At 40.4% G+C, this 23,941-nt stretch overlaps 1 protein-coding gene across 2 annotated transcripts in view; it reads right to left on the bottom strand.

Moving 5' to 3' along the window:
• STARD13 (StAR related lipid transfer domain containing 13) overlaps positions 1-23,941 on the bottom strand; it is a 228,441-nt gene that overhangs the window by 152,768 nt on the left and 51,732 nt on the right. The window contains exon 1 of one of the 2 annotated variants that reach the window (XM_060770838.2): positions 12,973-13,215. The exons of the other annotated variant lie outside the window; for it this stretch is intronic. Within the exon in view, the coding sequence (XP_060626821.2) occupies positions 12,973-13,099 (127 nt within the window). The 5' untranslated portion in view covers positions 13,100-13,215. Of the gene's footprint in view, positions 1-12,972; positions 13,216-23,941 lie in introns of those variants that run through there. 2 annotated transcript variants of the gene reach the window in all.

Raw genomic sequence — 23,941 nt, forward strand, 5'->3', positions numbered from 1 at the left:
CAAGATATCTAAACAGCATGGCTGTGTATCCTGGACTCCTGAAAATATAACAACACATGCTATGTGCAGTATTAGTAAGACATCTTGGTATGAAAAACATCACAACAATTGTTCAAAACCAGACAACCACAACCCCCACTGTGCTACACATTCCTATTAACTTATATTTAGCTTCCAGATGTCAAGGAAACATATCTGAGACAATATATATGCTCATTTTTCCTCCTTTAAATTTTTGTGAGATTTTGAGTACAGTTGCTTGGAAGTAGTTTCCATTAAAATCAGTTGGGCGTCCAACCTTCAACTGCATTATCTGGCAGTTTCCAGCAGAATATGGAATTCCAAGTGGGAGTCATTCATCTGGGGACTGGGGGAATGAAGACCAAATTACAAAAAAGGGGAAAAGAAATGCTGACCTGCTGGGAAACCAGCACAATATGTATTGTAAGTGTACAAAAATCCATTGATGGGCTCTGAAGTTTGCAGACATGCAAATAGTTTCTATCCTAACATTTTTGTTAATACGGTGATAAAAACAGAAAGCATAGAACATAACAATTTGTAGATGTATTTCAAGTCCTTAAAGCATATCCACATGTGTTGTAGACATGCTCTCAAGAGTCTGCCTTCGGTCATACTATATCATCTATGAGACTTGATAATATATATGCCAGCAGGAGTAGCCAGTTTCTCAAATGTCACAGACTTCTTAGTCCTTGTCATGGCTAGCTCAGATGGCTAGGCTGAGGAGTGGCTGGAAAGGCCAATAGAAGAGATGGAGACCAGCAACTCCTAGCAGTCTGTCATACTTACCTCAGCCACTGCTGAAGATGAGCCCTTAGCTGAAGCAAAGAATTCACAGCAATCTGTACAAGCCCCTATAGCATGTCTGAGCAAGCTTCAGAAGGGTTAAACATACCTCCATGTTTAGAGTGTCATTTACAGAGGACAGGGATCTGTAGGTCTAATGGATTAGCTAAAAAAACACTAGTTAATAAAGCAACAGGTGAGATCTTGAGATATAAAACTTTCAGTGCTGCATATGTCACTAATCTGGCTCAACTCCATTGGCTACTTCTCAGTTTGGTTCCAAAGGACCACTGACTTTGACTTCTGGAACTCTAAATGACATGTTTATTTATACTTTCCATTCAAACTCCAACCATGAAATAAAGAGACCAGACACAAGAAAATGGATCTAAAGGGCCATTTTTGACCTATTTATTGAAAGAACTCATAATGACTTTAAGAGAAAATCTGTAGACACATACAATGTAACTCATGGGTTAATGGCCACCTGGTGTCACTCCCTCTGACCACCTCAAGGACATGCATGCACCAGGGATCCTGAAGGGCAACCAAAATTCTTTGGCTGCATCTGTCGGTCAATCATAGTTGGAAGGTCATCCTGATGGTGTTCTCTCCCAAACCGTGGGGTTTTTAAAGAGTGAGAACTCCCAATTCAGCCTCAAGGATAGCTCCCATTTTATGAAACTTATAGGGACTTTTGTGGGAGTCCACCCTTCACCTCCTAAGGCGGGGGTGCCATGGTACCTGCAATGACTATTTAACCTTTATCATGCCTTGGAATCTTATTAATGACTCAAGTAAATCTATTTAAATGACACCATCCCAAAGCCAATTCCCACACCCATCTGAAACAGTGTTGGGTAGGCAAAAAATCCCCCAATGCAAACTTGGAGGGAGGGGGAAATCCTACCCAGCCCTTGTGTGACCAGTCTATACTCACAGGGTGAGTGGGTGGATCACACTAGCAGGAGGCAAACTGAAAGAGGGGAACAGAGCAACCTTCTCCAACTTGTTACTCTGCCCCCTCACATGCATGGGTCAGCAAACCAGCCGGCCCCAATGAAGTCTGGCTCCTTCATGGGGTCATTCAAACTGCCCCCCCCCCTCACCAGTATCTGCGGGTGGGGCTTCTGACTTCAGACTGGACTTCTAGATAGTCTGCTGTTTTTCAAGGAATCTTATAACTGGCATTTCTAACATTAGACTGTTGATGTTGGCTAGCTTACCTGTTTAAGTGTGTTTGGACTTAGGTTCTAATCATCAGGCATGTTTACAATAGCCCTTCCTCTCCTTTTTTCTTTGTCTACTTTTTTCTCATTGGTTATTCTCTTCTTCATTGCTGATTTTTGTTTAACTCATCTCTTACTTGCTCTCTTTTCCCCAGGACTAGATATTAAGGACTCTCCCCATGCTCCCCCCCCCCCCACCACTTTCTAAAGTATTTTAATAAATTGAGGGTCCTACAGAAACTTTCGAAAAAAAAATCAAATTTCCCAAAACGAATTGTAGTTTTATGTCTAGAGAAGAGCCAGAATGTTGTAGTGATCTGAGTGTTGGATTAGAACTCTGGGATACTAGGTTTTCTATCCAAACCTCATGATTGCACCACCACCACCTTAGGTTTTCATAAGTCAGAAATAACTTGAAGGCTCACAATTGCTCCAGAGCACTTTGACATCTAATGACTGCAGATGGCACTGCAGGCAACATACAAATTTTAATACAGTAAAGTCTTGCTTATCCAACCTTCACTCATCCAACGTTCTGTATTATCCAACGCAGTCTGCCTCCCACTTGGTTCCACTGCTGTTTCAATACATCGAGATGTTTTTGTACTAAAGTCGTGAATACTACATAACGTTACCATGTATTCAATTGCTTTTTCTGTCGGTTTGTTGTAAAACATGCTGTTTTGGTGTTTAATTTGTAAAATCATAATGTAATTTGACATCTAATAGGCTTTTCCTTAATCCCTTCTTATTATCCAACATTTTTGCTTATCCAACATTCTGCTGGCCCATTTATATTGGATAAGCAAGACTCTACTGTATGCAAAATCACTCAACCTGGGTTTAAAAAACAAACAAATCAGAAGCACATATCCTTAAGCTTCTTTTAATATGCATTTCAGGTTTCAGTTCTCTAACATTCAAAGCTTTGGTGCTGAAGCAGAAAGAGATATTATTGTAATAGATATTTTCTATCAAAAGGACATTTATAGAATATGCATCTTAAATAGCCAGCTATGTTTACTGCCCCAAATTAGTTTGATTTATATAACCTCAGAATACTTATTATGGAAGGAGTTATGTGCACAGTTCTCAAAACTATACAAACACTAAAACATAAGACATCATAATAATCATCTAAGTATATGTAGTTAATGTGCTACTAGTCATTTAAAATAATTAAAATAGCTCTACCACCTTGATACTTTCTAAGAACTTTCATGAAATACTTCTCATTAAAACATGTGATTTATAGAAAATCAGAATATGAGGAGAAGAGCCAAATATAGTTTACCAAAACTAATAATCCCACCATCCAATTACTGCCTATTCCCCATTCCCTTTGCAGTTCCTTGTGCTATTATACCCTATGGCATTTCACTGATTATCTCATATATCAGGAATAGCTTTTTATGGGAAGGGAGCAGTGGAAAGGTAGGACAGAAAAAACATGCTTCCTGATTCAAGTTCCAATTACTTTATTGTACATCCAAGACACAGACAAATATGAAAAGGCAAGAAGGGGGGGAGAAGAATACCATTATTACTTCAATTGTAAGACGCACCCTAATTTCAGTACCACCACAATAAACAAAAATATATGTCAGGCACCTGCAATTCTAAGACACACCCCATTTTTAGAGATGTTTATATAGGTAAAAAACTGGATTTATGAATGGAAGAAGTACAGTTGATCTCTTGGCAGTGTGTTTTATGATTTATTTTGTTTACCAGGATTACGTTATAACAGTGGCCATCGAACCTCTATTGAATCTATTAGAGTTGTGGGAAGTAGATTTCTACCACCTCCCCAAAAGCCTGTTTAGTCTTTTCCCCCACCATTTTCCATGGTCTCTAAAAGTTATATGGTGTGGATTCCCAGGTGTTTAACAACTTTCATTGGGTTTTTTTTCTAGCGCCAGGTAAACAACACAGACAAGTCTACTTAGACCTCAAGTGGGCCCACCCTGAGTGGGCTCCTCCAGTGGACAATGGCACTTGACAATGTACAGAAGGCTCAAAGTGTTGTTAAGACTTACCCTCCATGTTCCCTTGCCCAGTTTTCCTACTGCAACCATTCCTCATCTCAGTGTATTTGGCTTTTCCTTTGACTTCTTTAGAGTGCTCCTCTGTTTCTCCGTATCTTTCTTCAAATGTGGATATGAAGTGTGGGTACAATTTTTTCTTTCATTGCATTTTGTGAAGAGCTGATCACGTCATGTCCGTAAGTATTTATGGCATGTTATTAATCACTGACCTTTTGGCGATCAGGACAACTTTGATAGGACTGAACTTCCCACAGAAATTCTCTGGCTGTCTGCATGAAAGGGCTAATCATGAGTAATCTTTTTCTTCCCAGAAGAAGTCCACGATTATATAATGAGGCTCTTTCAGAGGAGCAATCTTGAACAAAAAGGTTCCCTTTTCCCACTGGTGCTATGAGAATTCACACATTACACTCCCATTGAAGTTCATCAGAGTTAGTTGCCTCCAAATTCTCCAGAGTACCAAGATGAAAACAAATCATAGTATCTTTGGTTTGCTTCCTGGAAACATGTGGATATAATTGAGTATGGTATGTAGGAGGGTATGTACATAAAGTCAATGATGATAAATAGCATGTTTTGGATACAATACTCCCACGTTCCCTTTTGCAAGTGGCTTCTTCTGTGAAATATTATTTCAATGTAAAAGTGAATGATTTAACAGCTTACTCTACTTGAACTTATTTCTTTTATCTGTATTGATACAATGATGATGCCCAGGCAGATATCAAAGCAAATTAATGACGAACTGTGCTACATGAATACAGTGCTAAGGGTTTATATAAATTTCTTTAATATATATTATATTTCTCACAGAATCCTCTGAGGACACCTGCCATAGATGTGGGAGAAACATCAGGAGAGAATGCTTCTGGAACATGGCCATACAGCCCAGAAAACTCACAGCAACCCAGTGATTCCGGCCATGAAAGCCTTCGACAACACAAAGTTACGTTTGCCCATGTCCTATCCATGAGTTCTATATATTGGGTAGGACTTTGCTTTTAGAATTGTTCTTATGTGTCTTCAAGTTGTTTCCAAATAATGGCAACCCTGAGGTGAACCTATCAGGGGAGTTTCTGGACAAGGTTTGTTTAGAGGGAAGTTGCCTTTGTCTTTCTCTGTGATTGAGAGAGTGTAACTTGCCCAAGGACACCTGGTTGCCACCCACATCAATAAACAAATGAAGGACAACCTTGGAAGATGAACTTAATAAAAGGATTTCATATTGTTGGGTCTTCGATTATCTAGTTCCCTCCAGTTTCAGCTTTTTCCCTTTCCACCAACAAACCTTTCCTCTTCTTCTAAGGCTCTTTTCATCTCTGTCACTACAGATTGTGGTCATTTTTAAAACCATTCACCTGGCCCATTTTATTTCTGATTTTGATCATTCTTCCATTAGCTCCCCTTAATCCTCTGGTTTCCATTTAACATATTCTGTTAAGAGAATATGTTTTTGTCCCATAAATAATAATAATAATAATAATAATAATAATGATAATAATAATAATGTTTATTTTATACCAAACTTTTTCTCTCCATAAGAATACTCATTTACTCCATTTTTCATATGTCCTCATTAGTTATCCATTCCTTCTAGGATTCAGTACAAACTTCCTGTTTTAATGTTCAAAACCTAAACAACCTAGCTCCCTCTATTTTTAAAGTCTTGTTTCTTTTTCCTGGCCATAAAATCTTGTTAGCATGTTCTTTTCAATCAATCTGTTGCAGTGTATCCATCAGGAAGTAGAACCAATAATGAAAGGACCAAGGCAGTGACCTCTTCAGCCCATCCTCTGTTTGGATATCAGTCAGCATGAGAAAGCCTTACATCAAGAAATAGCTTTCTAAGCTCTACAGAGATACTCGCAGGAACATCTCAGCAAACAAGAGTCCAAATGTGGCAGGCTAAAACCCAGAACCTCAAACTATGGCTGATACCAGATGAGAGACTCCCTCCTGGGCACACAGAAGACTGGGCGACTTGAAAGGTGCTGAACAGACTGTGTTCTGACATCATGAGGTGTAAAGTCAATCTTCAGAAATGGGGCTATAAAGTGGAGTCCATTACATGCGAATGTGGAGAAGAGCAAACCACAGACCACTTAGTACAATGCAACCTGAGCCCTGCCACATGCACAATTGTGGACCTTCTTACAGCGACATCAGAGGCACTCCAAGTGGTCAGCTTCTGGTCAAAGGACATTTAGTATAATGCCATGTTTTTAAACTTTGTTTGTGTTTTTAAATACATTATAAATATGTCCTCAATTTGCTTCGGATATGATAAATTAATACTGTATTCTAAAAACAAACACCATAGCCTGTTGTGACTAAGTGTAATTAAACAGAAATGATTGAATGTAATGAAAACTGCAACATGTTTATCTAATTTCCATGTAGATAACCATCTTTCATGCACTTCTCCTGGTCATACATCCCAAATAATAAGATTTTCTTATGAATTTTTTTTAAAAAAACTCACTTTTAAAGACGCTTTCCTTCTTTCTGATTAGTTTGGAGTTCAGCTTCCTGACTGAATGGCAACTTTACATAAAGCTTTTGAGACTCATACAACTTTTGACAGTTAGATTTGCATTTTGAATTCAGTCTTTCCAAGACACATTGAAGGAGCACCCCAAAGAGTATCTAACATATCATCTTGCCCATTTGTACAATATGAAAAGGCAACAGGATCTTTTCTCTGTTCTTGGTAGATAAGGGCCACATTAAGATAGTACAATAAGTTGGGTTTATCCAAAATGAACAAAGTGATGCCACTTACTGTCTGACTATTCCTCCTTGAACCAGAAAAACCTCAGCTATTCTAAAAAGCTCTGGTTTACAGTTGTCCAAACCTGGAAGTGGCTGGTTCCCTGTGTTGTTTTTCTCCCAATGGAGAAAGAATCCAGAGTTTACTTTTATGCTGGTTTTCCTGGGTTTAGAAGAATGGGGAACAAGTCTGAAAGCTGGCTACTGCCAGGTAACAACATCACAGTAAGTCAATAATAAATGTGTCACGAGTAGGAGAAATCAAATCCAGTACATCAAATTATTGATTGTTTACAGTAAGGCAAGGTCTCCATGCTACCCTGGCCTATTGTGATGTACAAATATAGTCCTTTGGGTATCTGACAATGGAGCCACAGGCTACAAATGCACATGGCGATAGTTGACTGATGGTTTACCCTGCACCACTTAATGTAATTGAATCATAATGAATGTATAAATGCATAACGTGCATAACAACCATTGATATATTATGTGGAGAAACTGGTAATCCCCTATAATCAAGAGAATAAATAGTGAAATCTCTACAGTTCTTAGATCGCTGTTATAGCATGGTTGGTGCTTTTACATGGGCATGCCCCATATGAGACAAATTTTAAAGCATGCCCCATGCTAGGCAAACATTAAAGTAATTTCCCATACCACATGTATCTCACCCAGGGGGCTTGGGTGGAGGAGGAAGTGGCATTCGCTAGCATTAAAAGTAACTCCCATGTTCTGAATTGATGTTTTTTTTTCTAATATGAAAATGTACTTGCACAGCATCAGGCTTACTCACATGCAAATCAAAATCTATACTTCAATAGACTTTTTCCTTGATGTTTCTTACCCATATTTTCCCTGGTAACAGAGAAGTAATAAAGAAGGGCACATAGGCTCGGAGAATGCACAGCATGCATTAAAGATCATGGGAAACTGAGGCCCCAGCTACACTGCTATATAATACCTAGTTTCAGGATGTAGTTTGACTACACTGAATTGCATTATATGGGAGTATAGATGTGGTAGAACCTGAAAGCCTTATCGACAACTTTCCCCCAACATTGCTTATAACAACCTCACTACCTCTGAAGATGTTTGCCATAGATGCAGGCAAAACATCAGGATAAAATGCCTCTAGAACATGGCCATATAGCCCGAAAAAACCTACAACAACCCAACAACTTTGATAGTTGAGAATAAACACCCATTTGCTCTAATCCCAAATACACAAGTGGCAATGGATAATTCGAGCCTTGCCATTAAAAAAACGATGGAAGAGAAAGACAATACAAAGTATCTTTATCTGACGATTGTTACTGTGTACTTTCAAGTTGCTTCCTACTTAGAAGATCAGCTGCTGTCCTCTCCTTTTGCCTTGTCTTTTATTCGTGTTGTATTTTGAAATGATCATATGACTGGTCAAATTAATAAATTATTATTATGATTAAGTTGCTTCCTACTTACAGCGACTCTAAGGTGAACCTACCATGAGATTTTCTAGACAAGATTTGTTTAGATTTGCCAGCCCTTCCTCCAAGGCTGAGAGTGAAACTTGCCCAACGTCACATGGTGGGTTTCTGTGGTGCAGCAGAGATTCAAACCCTAGTGTCTGAAGTCCTAGTCCAACACTCAAAGCTACCATACCACTCTTGTTGGAAATAGCAACCATCGCAAACCTCCACTAGTTATTTGTTATGTATATAACCACTTACTGTATTGTACATGTTCTATTGATATACAATTTGACCTCAACTCTTTGTTGTGGGAGGGGCTGCAGACCATGTGATCAGAACTGGACATGTTTTATTTATTTATTATTTATTTACTATATTTGTATACCGCCCTTCTCAGCCCTCAGGTGACTCAGGGCGGTTTATGTTCAGGACTCAAACTTCATTTTAGAGAGTTATGCTTTAGACCTCAGTAAGATGTATGCTTAGAGACTCCATTGGACATAGTGACTAGACAGAGACTCTATTAGACTCTCAGAACAGAGAAATGTTTTGGGCTATGGACTATTGTTTCCAACAATGATGCCCTACACAGAAAATTACTTAAAATCTTATTGTAACTGGATTGATAAGCAAAGTACCTGTATGCTGAATACAGGTTTGTGAAAGTTTGTGAGTAAACCAACTATATTACTTTTAAAGAATACTGTTTATTTTTGCCGCTTAACAGCATAATTTAAAGGCAAATATATTTTAAGGGAGAGTAGATTTTGGGGGGCAATTAAAAAGAACACTTCTGAAACTCTGCTGAATGTATATATGTTTGTGACAAGTGGTTTTCCAAAAGGTTATGAATCCCATTTCCCAAATGGTTATGGAGAGTGACATTTTCCAAAAGTTCTGGCTCTGCCTACCTGCCTGAAAATGTCAATTTTACAAAACTTTTCTTGATGGGTGGAAGGCAGAAGAGCTGAAATGTTTCATGGCAATCTTTTGACCTCTCTCTAAAGCCATTGGTCATAACAGAAAGGGGCATGCTTGCTTAGCTGTTTCTCTGGAAAGGAGTTACAATGCTAATGCATGCCCCATATTCTGGAATTGGTTTGGTGTCTTTCCCCTATGAAAATATATATCCATTCCCCCTTGTTCCTGGATTCTTACATTATGAAAAGGGATCCACCAGGCACTGGATTTAGACACAGCCATGGGACAAACAGTGGCTAGTCCCTGAAACGACTAGTGAAGAGTTGGTGAAAGGGCCCAAGAGGCTTGCATTCTTCCTGGATATGCCCAGTGCTTTTAGCTTAATTCAAAGGCACGGTGACCTTCCATATGCGATAAATGCAAACATGGCAAGCTGAGAACATTTTGTCATAACTAAAGAGAATGCAAACATTACAACTCCTTGATCCTCTGGGGATACAAGTTGCTTTTTCTCCTCCCTACATACTCTACTAATATGAAATGAAACAGAGATCAATAACTGAGAAAACTATAAAGGCAGAATATTGCAACAGTGAAGTACTTAGGGGAGAGCATTTCTGGAGTGAGGAGACAGGCTAAAAGCTGCACAAGGGAACACAAGAGAATGTAGTGAATAGATTAAAAATAGGCTAGGGAAACACATCAGCTACACGTTTCACAGATATAGAGTCTCTTATAGGAATGTATACCTAGCTGCTGTGGCCATGCATAGATTGCTCCAAAGGGAACATGTTCCATGGGGTGAGAGCAAGTTTATGTGGCTACCAGAGGATGGAAACTGTACTTTTGGGTGATGCCATTTCTAGTATCCACAACTGCATAGCTTTGGGATTCTGGGTACTGATATAATCAAAAATATTCCAAGGATCAGATAATTACAACACATCCCATATAAAAGCTATATAGATTCTAGCTGGCTGTATGGCTACATAAATAAAGTCTAGACTTGGTACTGTATGGCAGTTTAAAAGAAGAGCACAAATGGAATTAACAAATGCATGCAGTGTAGGCAAATGCATGGCAAAGGAGGTGGATGTCCTACCCACATAGATGGAGAGGAAGTTCAAAGACAGTCTAGTATGGGCAAACTTGGGCCCTCCAGGTGTTTTGGACTTCAACCCCCACAATTCCTAACAACCTCAGGCCCTTTCTTCAGCTGAAGCAGTTGAGGGGGAAAAGGAAAGGGCTCGAGGCTGTTAGGAATTGTGGGAGTCGAAGTCTAAAATGTTGTAGGATGTAAAAGTAAATAAACAGAAGCTTTACCACAGTTTCTGAACCAAAATATACCCTGCAGTATAATAAAGTGTCACTCGGGCTTGTGTAACAATTAACAGTATCTTTACTTCCGTTCAAAAGATCAAACAGGGCAACAATATATTCAGCAGTCTCTCTGAATTCACACAGAGAACAGAAGGAATCAACAGTCTTTAAAATATGCTTCATGCCTTAGAAATGATCAGGTTTCAGAGAGTTGGCAGCCATTTCCTTCCTGGCTGTTTCCAGTCAGCGCTCTCTTCACTCTCTCAGGTGAAAATGGCAGTTAAATCCGTTTGTCTCAGCAGGAAGCCAGAAACAGTAGCCAATCAGAACTCCTGGCATGTTCAGTCAATCAACTGCTGGCACACGCCTTTCCAGTCAACCCATCACATCATGGTGCCTTTTTAGAAATCCCCACACAAAACACATGGAAGGCCAAAGTTTATCCATGCCTGGTCTAGTGGAAAATAATGAGTGGAAGGGGGTAAGGAAAGTCTGGTAAGTCTGTAGTATACTCATTGCACTTACTGCACTTAATGCAACATGTCCCATGAAGTGCACAATTCAGAAGCATGAAGGTCCAGATCTGTCTTTCATGAAAAACTCTGTCCATTCAACATCTATACACATAAGCAGAAGTTCTTAAACACAATCAAACTCCATGGCGTGTCCTTGTGAATAAACAAGCTTACAATTTCATCACACAGGATGAGGAAATAGTTGTAGAATGTGACCGGCAGCTGCATTAAACTAAACACATGTCCACTTCAATGAGTTTTCTAAACCAGAGTCCACTGACCAGTGGTCTGCATAGACACATGGTATTGACACACAGACCTACTTTAACACAAACACATTTTTTGCTGCAGCTTCTACTGCAATTCATTTTGTCTCTCGGTACTAAGTGTCAGAGTGCCCAAGGGATGTGACACACTCAGAAAGTCACTGCCATGGACACAAACAGAGATGCAGAGAAGAGGGACAAATATCCCCACTCCCATCATCACTGAGTGACCATACACATACATACACACATATATAGAGTAAAAAAGTAAAGGTTTGCCCTGACTTTAAGTCTAATCGTATCTGACTTTGGGGGGTGGTGTTCATCTTCATTTCTAAGCCAAAGTGCCGGCGTTGACCATAGACACCTCCAAGGTCATGTGGCCAGCATGACCACATTCAGCACTATTTACATACATATAAAATGGTGCCCATTGTTAAAAGGGCCTTATATACGTATGTGTGTGTGTGTGTATGTGTATATATATGTGTGTGCGTATATATATCCAACTCTGTGGGGTGGTGTTCATTTCCATTTCTGCCACATGACCTTGGAGGTGTCTATGGTCAAAGAGCCCACATTTACCATAGACACCACCAAGGTCATGTGGCAGCATGACCGCATTGAGTACCATTATAAATACATATATCACACACACAAACATATGAAATGGTACCCATTATTATATATGTATGTATGTATGTATGTATGTATACCTGACTCTGGGGGATGGTGCTCATCTCCATTTTTAAGCTGAAGAGCTGGCATTGCCCATGCATATGGGATATATTGATTATGGTGATCATATCATGATATGAATAAACATAACAGTTTAAATAATGCACCAGTAAGGCCTTTTCGCGAACCACCATGAGAATTGGGGGGGGGGGGGCTACATGCCTGGCCCATAGACATCTCCAGGGTCATGTGGACAGCCTGACTGCATGGAGTGACCCCCCCCCCATATATATAAAATGGTGTCCATTATTTACGGGGCTATATGTGTGTGTGTGTTCTATATATATTGAATCATAAAGTTGGAAGAGATCTCAAGAGCCATCTAGTCCAACCCCCCTACCATGCTGGAACATGTGATCAAAGCACTCCTGACAGACACCCATCCAGAAGAAGCTTGCCCCCTCCTCAATGTGGCATCCTTTCAAATACTCAAACTTAGCTGTCATGCCCCACTCAAACTTCAAGCATCCCAGGCCATTGGCAACCCACACGAGGTTCACACCAATATGGAGAAAGTTCCTTTTGGCAGACTACAACTTGCAGAACCCGCCAATCATCACCATCAGCACCCCTCAAAGAAACTCCTGGACACATGCTGTCCCAAGCTGTGCGGGAAAGAACCGGGAGGAGGAATGAGAGCCAAAGAACTAAAAGCAGGGATGGCTCTTGGCTATGAGGCGAAAGGAGACCTCGCCAAGGCTATGGGCTGGTGAGTCCCTTGGGCGCAACTTGGGCGAAAGTCTTGCGGCTTCCCCTCCAAGCCACCTTGGAGCTTCAAGGTGAGCTGGAGGCAGCCCGGGAAGCCCAGAGAGAGAGAGAGAGAGAGAGAGAGAGAGAGAGAGAGAGAGAGAGAGAGAGAGAGAAGAGTGCCCCCCCCCCCCCCCAGTGCCCGAGTCCTTCACCTGCCAGCCGCCTCTCCCGCACGTTCCTCCAGAGTAAATCCCAAGCCTTGGCCGTGGACTCCCGGAATTGCTCGCTGAAGGACCTCCGGAGCTGAGCCTTGTCCGCTCGCCGCTTCCTGCCGCTCATTCTCCTACCCGCGTTTGCCCCGCATGCCGCCTGCCCCGCTCAATCCAGGCGCAAGACCGACCCGAAGGCGCTCAGCAGCCGCAGGAGGAGCGGCAGAGGCGGCAGAGAGCGCGCTGGCAAAGCCCCCTCCCCTCCCGGGCCGGAGGGAGAGGAAAGGAGAGGAGAGGAGGGGAGAGAGAGGCCAATCCCCGGGGTGGGGTGAGCAGGAAGACCCTGCAGCCCGCTCCCCGGAGGCTCAAGGGTTCTTTCCCCGCTTATCCGCTCTAACAGCCCTTCTTCTCCTTCCTCCGTCCCAAAGGCTCAGCTAGACTCATCACAGACTCAAAGAGACCCCACAAGCCGTCCAATCCAGCCCCGTCCTGCCATGCAGGAAGACTAAACGCGCCCCACACAGATGCCCTCTGTTTAAAAGCTTCCAGAGAAGGAGGCTTCCTCAAACTCCAAGAGAGCATGCTCCACTGTGGAACAGTTCTCGCTCTGGGTTGTTGTAGGTTTTTTGGTCTATAATGACCATGTTCTAGAAGCATTCTCTCGGTTTCATCTGCATCTATGGCAGGCATCCTCAGAGGTTGTGAGGTCCTCACAACCTCTGAGGATGCCTCATAACTTATGAGGATGCTTGCCATAGATGCGACCAGACCTCACAACCTCTGAGGACGCCTGCAGTAGATGCAAGCAGACCTCACAACCTCAGAGGACGCCTCACAACTTCTGAGAATGGCTGCCATAGATGCAGCCAGACCTCACAACCTCTGAGGATGCCTCACAACTTCTGAGAATGTCTGCCATAGATGCAACCAGACCTCACAACCTCTGAAGATGCCTGCCTTAGATGCAGCCAGACCTCACAACCTCTAAGGATGACTCACAACTTCTGAGAATGTCTGCCATAGATGCAACCAGACCTCACAACCTCTGAAGATGCCTGCCTTAGATGCAGCCAGACCTCACAACCTCTAAGGATGACTCACAACTTCTGAGAATGCCTGCCGTAGATGCAACCAGACCTTTCTGAGGATGCCTACTGTAGATGCAACCAGACCTCACAACCTCTGAGGACACCTGCCGTAGATGCAACCAGACCACCTCACAACCTCTGAAGATACTTGCCATAGATGTAACCAGAACTCACAATCTCTGAGGATGCCTGCCATTGTTGCAACCAGACCTCACAACCTCTGAGGATGCCTGCCATAGATGCCACCAGACCTCACAACCTTTGAAGATACCTGCCATAGATGCCACCAGACCTCACAACCTCTGAGGATGCCTGTCATAGATGCAACCAGACCTCACAACCTTTGAAGATGCCTGCCATAGATGCAACCAGGCCTCAAAACCTCTGAGGATGTCTGCCATAGATGCAAGAAGACCTCACAACCTCTGAGGATGCCTGTCATTGATGCAACCAGACCTCACAACTGCTGAGTATGCCTGCCATAGATGCAGCGAAATGTCAGGAGAGCCCAAAAAACTTACAAGAACCCAGTGATTTTGGCCATGAAAGGCTTCAACAATACAGTTTTCGCTTTTCCAAAAGTTCTTCTTCATACATCAAGAGAACCACTGACCGCATAGAGAAGCTGATGAAGAAACACAACCATCAAACTATCTACAGATCCACTAAGAAAATCCAACAAATGCTATGTTCAGCAAAGGACAAGAGGCATCCTCTCACCTCTGTAGGAGTCTGCCATATACCATGCAGCTGTGGACAAGTCTACAAAGGGACCACCAAACGCAGCAGAATTGCCCAAACACGAATCAAGGAACATGAAAGGCACTGCAGACTAACTCAACTAGAGAAATCTACCATAGCAGAGCACTCGATGAACCAACCTGGACACAGCATATTATTTCAGAACACAGAAATGCTGGACCACTCTGACAACCACCATGTCAGACAACACGGAGAAGCCATTGAAATCCACAAGTTTGTGAACAATTTCAACAGAAAGGAAGAAACCATGAAAATGAACAAAATCTGGCTACCAGTATTAAAAAAAACCTCTAAAATCATAACAGTAAATAAAGAACAACACTAAAAAAAACAGGGGAATTCCAGACAATAAACAACTAGGGCCAGTTAATCACCTCCCAACAAAGGATTCCCCCCGAGGCAGTAAGAAGCCAGATCTTGAAAGTGTTAAGCCATTAAATGCTAATCAAGGTGGGCAATTACGTCATTCATACCTACCACCAACAGACAAGTGTTCTTTCTCACAGCCTGAAATTTCCACAGATACTGTATATAAACCCCATTTTCCTAGTTTCCAACAGAACTCAAAACCTCTGAGGATGCCTGCCATAGATGCCAGTGAAACGTCAGGAGAGAATGCTCCTGGAACATGGCCATACAGCCCAGAAAACTCACAACAACCCAGTTCTTCTTCATGTTTAAGTGGAATCTCTTTCCTCCTTATTATGATGATGAAGCCAGTGGAGCTTCAAAAGCCTGCATGATGTATTTTTGGTTTGCCTAATAAAGGTACCGGCTATTTAGTGGATTTGTGCACTGTCTTATTTCCACTGTGAGCTATTCTTGTATTGCCTCAAACATCTGCCCAATATTACAGACAGGATGCTGGACTAAATGTAAAACGTATTTGAGTGAGCTCATCAATGTGAATGTATCTAAGAACAATAAAAAAGTTCCTTCACATTATTCTGGCCCGAGAAAACAAGACCTCATGGGGCAAGACACACATTTTTATGGACTCACTTCAAACTGTTTGGTGGCACGAACTCTAATTTGTGGTAAGTGCAGTAAAAACATTTCTCACAATAGAAGATGGAGCTAACATTTCCTGGAAGGGATGAAGTGATTCAGTGGAAGGTTTTGTAAATGAAGTATACTCAGGAATTAAACCAACGATCTTTGTGCCACCCTTCATTTCTATGTGTAACATTTGAGAGTTGAATACTGCTATACATCATGTTCAATCACAGGAGAGACACCAAAAGTTTCATATGCTATATTTACATATGTTAATGCCTTCTTAACCACAATTATTAATGGTTAGTTCAATTGATGCTGGATGTCATGGTTGTCTCATTTCAAAACCCAATTTTTCATGCTGTCATTCCTTGCATGAGTTGTATTTTTTACCATCTCAAGCCAACTAGAAAAGTATTAGTGAGTATAATGGAAGATGGGGGAGGGGACAGACTTTTTTCAAAAAGGTCTAAAGAATTGTGAAGTCTTACAATGTATGTCCTTGGGTTTGACTGGCTGCTGGTGCCTTCATGCCACCTTGCCCAATGCTGAGGGATGATGGAGCTGAAGTCCAATAACTGCAAGTGCATTTTCTTCATTCCTGATTTAGTTGCCATAGAATCATTGAGTTTGAAGAGACCATCCAGTCCAACCCCAAGAAGGAGGACCATCTTGAGTTGTTAAACATTACTTCCAAGTCATACTTTCTGAATAAGAAACAATAGTTTTTCCCTCTTGTATACCAAAAAACCACCCCTTTTACAGCAGACTCAATATAATTTACGAAGTAGTAGAATTCAATGTTAGTCTGGATCAGTATACAATGGGATGTTGTAGCATCCTTGACATTGAGAGAAAACAGTTGGCAGGCATCAGTTGTTGTAGAGTTTAGTCTATTTCATCAGATACCTGGAATAAAGTGCCTTGAAGCAGACTTTTATAGCTATGAATAAGAAGGGTGGATGTGTCAATAGCAATATAAACACAATACATGTGGATATGGTGTTGAAGTGATAAGTTCAGTTTTACCAATGAGCATAGGAGAGAAAGTTAGGAAGATAAATATTGCTTAAAGCCAAGGAGAGTAGATAACCGTATGAATGGAGGAGAAAGATATTTGAATGTAGTTTGAAGCAGACTGGGAACCAGAAAGATCCACAGCCAGCATTTCTTTTCTGAAGCCCTAAACGGCCCCAGCCCAGTTTATCTGTCCAAACACATCTCCCTTTATGAACCACCACGAAGACTAATATCTTCTGGGGAGGCCCTGCTCTCGCTCCCGCCACAATCAGAGGCATGTTTGGTGAAGACAAGAGACAGGGCCTTTTCAGTGATTGCCCCCAGTTATGGAACACCCTTTCTGGTGAGACTAGATCAGCTCCCTCCCTCCTGTCCTTCAGAAAGATGGTAAAGACCTGACTATGGGATCAAGCCTTTGGGGCAGTGCAATGAGTAATAATAAGAAACCTACTCCACTGACCAGAGCCAGCATAGTGTCTTGAGATGGTTTTAAACAGATGGTTTTAAAGTAGATATGTGATTTTAATATTTCTGTATATTTGTAGTTTTATGTCCCGGCATTAAATGTTTGGCATATATATATTGTGCTCTGCTGAGTTCCCTGCGGAGTGAGAAGGGCAGAATATAAATGTTTTTAATAATAATAATAATAATAATAATAATAATAATACACCTATCTGTAGTATTATGGTTAAAGACAATAAACATCGACAAAATCACGATCTGTCAACTGCAAAAGGCAACCTTACTTGGATCTGCATGCATCATTCGAAAATACATCACACAGTCCTAGACGCTTCGGAAGTGTTCGACTTGTGATTTTGTGATACGAAATTCAGCATATAGATCTCGTTTGCTGTGACATACTGTGCTTTTGTGTCAATAATAATAATAATAATAATAATAATAATAATAAGTTTCCAGCCAGTATCACACTATATTCCAATAACTCTACACTATTGATAGTTATATATGCACCTTGGCTTTTAGCAATATTTTTCCTCCTACATTGGTCCCCGAATAGCCATTGTTAAAACTGAACTTGTCACATCATCAACATATCCACAAATGATGCAATTCTATTTCTAATCACACATATTCACAAATAAAACCTGCTCATTTATAAAGGTCTGTTCCTATGCAATTCACTGTATGCACCCAATGAACTACACTTAAGGCTATGAAGCCTTATGCTACAAACTTCTTTCTTTCACTCTCAAAGATGTTACAAGATCCATTTGCACTGTTATTTACAAAGTTCTTGTCTAGTTGGGAAACAGTTTTGACATTTCATGATAAAACTGAACTCTTGGAATAAAGATATCTATTAAATATATCATACTAATCAAATATTGGTTGAAATGGAAATTAAAAAATTAAACAAGAGCCTTACAATCCTTTGATGTTTACTTTCCTTGGTTAAAAATATGGCTTTGTGTTCCGCATGCCACATACAGTACATGTAAAAGCCTGGGGACATCTAAGCTTTGATAAAATGGCCTTGGGCTGATAAGGTGCCCAATGCAAAAGAGGTTTGTTTTTTTTTTTTTTGGATTCAGAAGCAACAACACACACCAGTTGTGGATGAAAAGGTTCTAAATGTATTATACAGCAAGCAAATCATGTACCATGTAAGACATTCTCAACAATGCTGCTGGGAGCTCCGGAGAACAGCAGGATGGACCTCTTTCTTGTAGCCACCTGGTTCACAGCACTTCGGTCACAGGTTTGAGCTGAAGTCCCGATTTGTGCCTTGAGCCAGGACATTTTTATAACATGCTTGTTTATATTTTGAGATGTTCTGAGCATCACACCACCCTTGGCTATCTCACCATTGCTTATCTTGCACCTGTCTCCAAGGTTAAATTCTCATACCCTTCAAAGTTATTAATTCTTCCTTGTGATGTACCAGCTGCGTTATTTTACATCGTTAGCAACTAGACAAGTGTGATGATATTATGGATTGAGTACCAATCACATTTGATCATAGCTTGTCATTTAAACACTGTCACACTCTCTCTCACACACACATTGACATTTTTTCCTGTTTAAAAATTATGATAGAAGTCTTAAGCTGCCGCATCTGCTCACCAATATACGGTCTTTCTGTGAAGAAATCAAGATCAATATCACTAGTCTGACAGTTCAGAATTGTCCCAGGCTCCTGGTGATGGCATTTAGTGTGATGGTATTATGGATTGAGTACCAATTACATTTGCTCATAGCTTGTCATTTAAACACTGCCACACACTCACACACACAAACATTTTTTTCTTGATTGGAAATTATGATAGAAGCCTGAACCAAATTGGTTAAGCCTTGGAAATTATCACAAACTGCTTCTCTACTAGCTGAACTGATGATTTGTCTGTAGATATTGCTTTCCTCTTGCCTTGAGCAGAATCCATCAAAACTTGAGAATTTGCACCCTTGCTTCTTGCCTGGATATTATCATATATAACACTTTTTATATAAGTAAAGGTTAAGGTTAAGGTTTCCCCTGACATTAAGACTAGTCATGTCCGACTCTGGGGGGTGATGCTCATATCCATTTCTAAGCCAAAGAGCCAGCATTGTCTGTAGACACTTCCAAGGTCATGTGGCCAGCATGACTGCATGGAGCACCGTTACCTTCCCGCAGAAGCGGTACCTATTGATCTACTCACATTTGCAGGTTTTTGAACTAATATGGCCACTTATAATTTTGAAAAGAAAGTTGTCAGCTGGGTCTCCAATCTGCCTTGCAATTATGTACCAAATAAAGAGCATGGTGCCAGGTTGGAGACCCACAAAGATAAAAGTGGTAGTATTTTACATTATACATTCATTTTTTTAAAAAAAGCATTAATAATGGAACATGTAGCTTGATTCTAATGTGCACCAAGTCTATTTCCACCCCCACCCTCTCCATCACTCTTTCTGTGGATATTATGGGCAAGAGAAGAAAACTGGTAGTAAACAACAGAGTCACACCTATCTGTAGTATAACGGTTAAAGACTGAAATAGATGCTTATAGAGTTTTGCAGTACAATTTTACTTATTTACTTACTATATTTATACCCCGCCCTTCTCACCCGATAGGGGACTCAGGGAAGCTTACAACCTATGGTAAAAATTCAATACCACACTGTTCACATAACAATGAACATACCATATAAAATTATAAAACAATTTAAACAGTAATACGGGTTAAAAACCTACAACGTGCTGCATCATGATTTTCAAACTTCATAGTTTTCCCATAGTTGTTATTCAGACTGCTAGCTTAGAATGATATAGTAACTAAAGCCTTCCCTCCTTCCCTCCCTAACCCTCCCTAGCAAACTTCAGCACTTACACTGACAATGAAAACTAATGAGGTTTCCCACTAAATAATAATAATAATAGTAGTAGTAGTAGTAGTAGTATGGATTGTCGGTGTTTGAAGATTGAAGAGTAACAATTAGAAAAGCTGACACAATACGAGGATTTAAAGATCGAACTGCAAAGACTCTGGCACAAGCCAGTCAAGATGTTCCCAGTGGTGATACGCACACTGGGTGGAGTGCCTAAAGACCTTGACCTGCACTGAAACACAATTGGCGCTGACAAAATTATCATCTGTCAGCTCCAAAAAGCCACCCTATTGGGATCTCCACGTATTATTTGCCAATACATCACAGACCTAGGCACTTGGTGTGATCCAATACAGCAACCAGAATAGTTGTTTGCTGTGGACTAATCTTGTTGTGTTTCAAACAATGATAATAATAAATTTTTATTTATATCCCACTTTTCTCCCTAAATGGGACCCAAAGCTCCTTACAACATTATATAAAAGACCATACAAAACAATATGCATATGTAAAACAATAATCTATAAAAATAAATTTACAAGAAAAATAAATAAATATATCTAAACACATTTGTCTAACACAATTGTTGTAGGCAATAGTATGTCCACTGCTGCATATAAAAAGAATACTGAATTTGATAACTGTTTTGATACCAGATAGCTCTACTATGGAAGTTAATAATCATACAGGCAAGTGGTCCTTTTTAGTTCCCCAAACCCACAATTCATTGCAAAATTCACATAAAACTACAAGGAAGGAATTTTGTGACATCACCTGATGAGTTGTAAATAGTTTTCCCAAGATTCAGCGACTTGCCATGTACATGTGCTTTACAGACAAACAAACAAACATGCGGACAAACTGTCCTAACAAATCTTTTGCATTTGTATTGGTCCTTTTTAACAAACAAGGAGGTCTGACAGCTGCTCAAAATAAATGGGCTGCATCCTGGGGACATGTGTTTTTTCGCTCTGTGTGTATGGATATGATGAAATATCCTTCATTTGGCATCCACACACTTTTGGACAGGGGGCATATTATACCCCACAATATATTAGGATTCTTATTGGGGTCAGAAAAATACCTCAAATTAAGGCACTCAATGAAGGGGCTTTCTCAAGCCTCTCCATAAATGGTTCTGCATACCTTTCTGTCCCAGAAAGCCTTTTTCTCTGATGACATTTCAGAGCGCAACAACACCTGTACTCCATTAACTTTAAAAGCATTTCACTGTTTACAGTAACCAGGAAATGTCAATGCCTGTGTTATATTAACAAGTCAGCAATAACAAATGCAGTCTCAATTTTTAACGGTTAGCCAGGACCACTTTACTCTAAGTCTGACTCATTGGCGGGCTTAACTTCCTAGTACAACTCATCTGTAGCAGGCAATAATTTTACATAGTTTCTCTGGAGAGAGAGAGATGTGTTGGGAGTGCTTTGATTCTGCATTCCTACATAGCGGAATGGGTTTGACTACATAAGCCTTGTGGTCTCTTCCAGTTCTATTATTCTATCATTTTATAACACAAAGGGCAAACTCTGAGGGGAATAGGAATACATTAATAAAACCGAAATCATGTTCACACTCCAATACATGAGTAATGTCTTTTCTGGAATTAGTGACAAAGTATCACAAAATTCTGTTGGGTAATGCTTTTGAGTTTACATGTTTATGTGGTCCACCTCTTTGTGACTTTCCATTCTTTCTTTAAAAAATTGAATGCCACTACAGAAATGGTCATCTGTAACAATAATAAGTGGCTAGTGGCAAAATAAATAAATAAATAAAATGAGGCTAGTTATCTGGAACTATTCTATAAAGCTGTCCAATGTTGGTTCTTTTGCGAGGGTTGAATGAAAAGTAATGCCTCCACCTTCGTTACTTGGGTTTGGATGGGAATATTTTAATAAATCAAATGCAGAAATAATCCTTAGATTGTGCTCTTTAACTACCACTAATCAATTTTCCACATAATCACCAGACAATTGGATACATTTCTGCCAACGATAAACAAGTTTTCTGAAGCTGTCACAGAAGAAGTCGACACTCTGTTTCCGCAACCCATCGTGCACAGATCTTCCAATAGCCAAGCATTCTTGTGAAATGCTGATGATGCTTGAAATTTCTCTCTGAGTGATATGTCGATCATCCTGAATCAATCTGTCAACCTTTTGCTTGTGAAACTCAGTGGTTGCTGTCACAGGATGTCCAGCTCTTCCCATTTCAACATCTTTAAACTTACTCACCCAACGACGCACAGTACTGACATCAATACAATCACCATAAACAGCTTGCATTCTTTGATAAACTTCCTTTGGGGTGACACCTTCTGCTGTCAAGAATTCAATGACCGCGCAGTGCTTACGTCGCATTGATCAACCGTCTGTGCAGGGTTCCATACTTTGCATTTTAACAAAAAAAACTGTTCAATGCTAAGTCTTTCTGTCAAGATGGCAGTGTAGAGGAGAGTCTACAGAACAAGCCAGTACTTGCTGCATACCAGTACTGCCATCTTTCGAGGAGTTACGAAGGTGGATGCACTACTTTTCATTCAACTCTCGCATGTCTGCAGCTTATCTGTGCTCTTATTCATGTCACACCAATGTGAAGCATCCTTGTCAAATTTGCACTTTCTTTTCTTCTGCACCAGAATGCATAAAGTGGTGCAAATTGCAACATGGCTGTTGTACTATGGAAAGATGCCTTCTCACCATCAGTGAATTTTTGTAGGGCACTGCACTATGATTTTGCAGGGAAACATATACAGGGGTGGAAAATACCAAGTATTTTGAAGCCATAGTCAGGTATTAATTTGGTTCTTTTTCTTCCACCCACCAACAGGTGTCTCAATTGTCACTTTGTTCAGGTGAAAAATGATGTGTCTGAAGATGAGAGGTTCCTGTCCATGTGAAGGTTTCTCCATGTGAGTGATAATCCTGGAAAATGTCCTGAGCTGTCACATTTATTTATTTATTTATTTATTTATTTATTTCGTGCATTTCTACCCCGCCCTTCTCAACCCCCAAGGGGGGGGGGGGAACTCAGGGCAGCTTACAAAAGGCACAATTCAATGCCAGCAAAACAGATAATAAGATAAAACATCTATCAACAACAATTATAAAACAATTAAAACAATCCAGTTATGCATCACAATTAATTAACTTTTCAAATGGAGACATCAACAATGAGATGGCTATGGAGCAATAAGCTCCAGCTAGTATGGTGCATATACGGCAACATTTCAGAGATATCAGAATGGTCAATATAGCAAAAGGTACAGATTAGAAAGACCAGATGAATTGTGAGATGGTGCAACAATGGGCTTTTTGGTTGGAGGTTTTTTGGGCTGTATGGCCATGTTTTAGAAGCATTCTCTCCTGACGTTTCACTTGCATTTGTGGCAGGCATCCTCAGAGGTTGTGAGGTCTGTTGGAAACTAGAAAAATTGGGTTTATATAAGTCCAGCGTGGGAGAAAGAACTCTTGTCTGTTGGAGTTAGGTGTGAATGTTTCAACTGGTCACCTTGATTAGCATTTGATGGCCTGACAGTTTTTAGGTGTGGCTTGTTACTGCATGGGATAATCTTTTGTTGAGATGTGATTAGGTATTCCTGATTGTTTCTTGTCTGGAGTTCCCCTGTGTTTGAGTTTAGTTCTTTATTTACTATTGTAATTTTAGAGTTTTTTTTAATACTGGTAGCCAGATTTCATTCATTTTCATGGTTTCTTCCTTTCTGTTGAAATTGTCCATATGCTTGTGGATTTCAA

Source organism: Anolis sagrei, chromosome 3 (assembly GCF_037176765.1).
Source record: "Anolis sagrei isolate rAnoSag1 chromosome 3, rAnoSag1.mat, whole genome shotgun sequence".
Taxonomy (NCBI): domain Eukaryota; kingdom Metazoa; phylum Chordata; class Lepidosauria; order Squamata; family Dactyloidae; genus Anolis; species Anolis sagrei.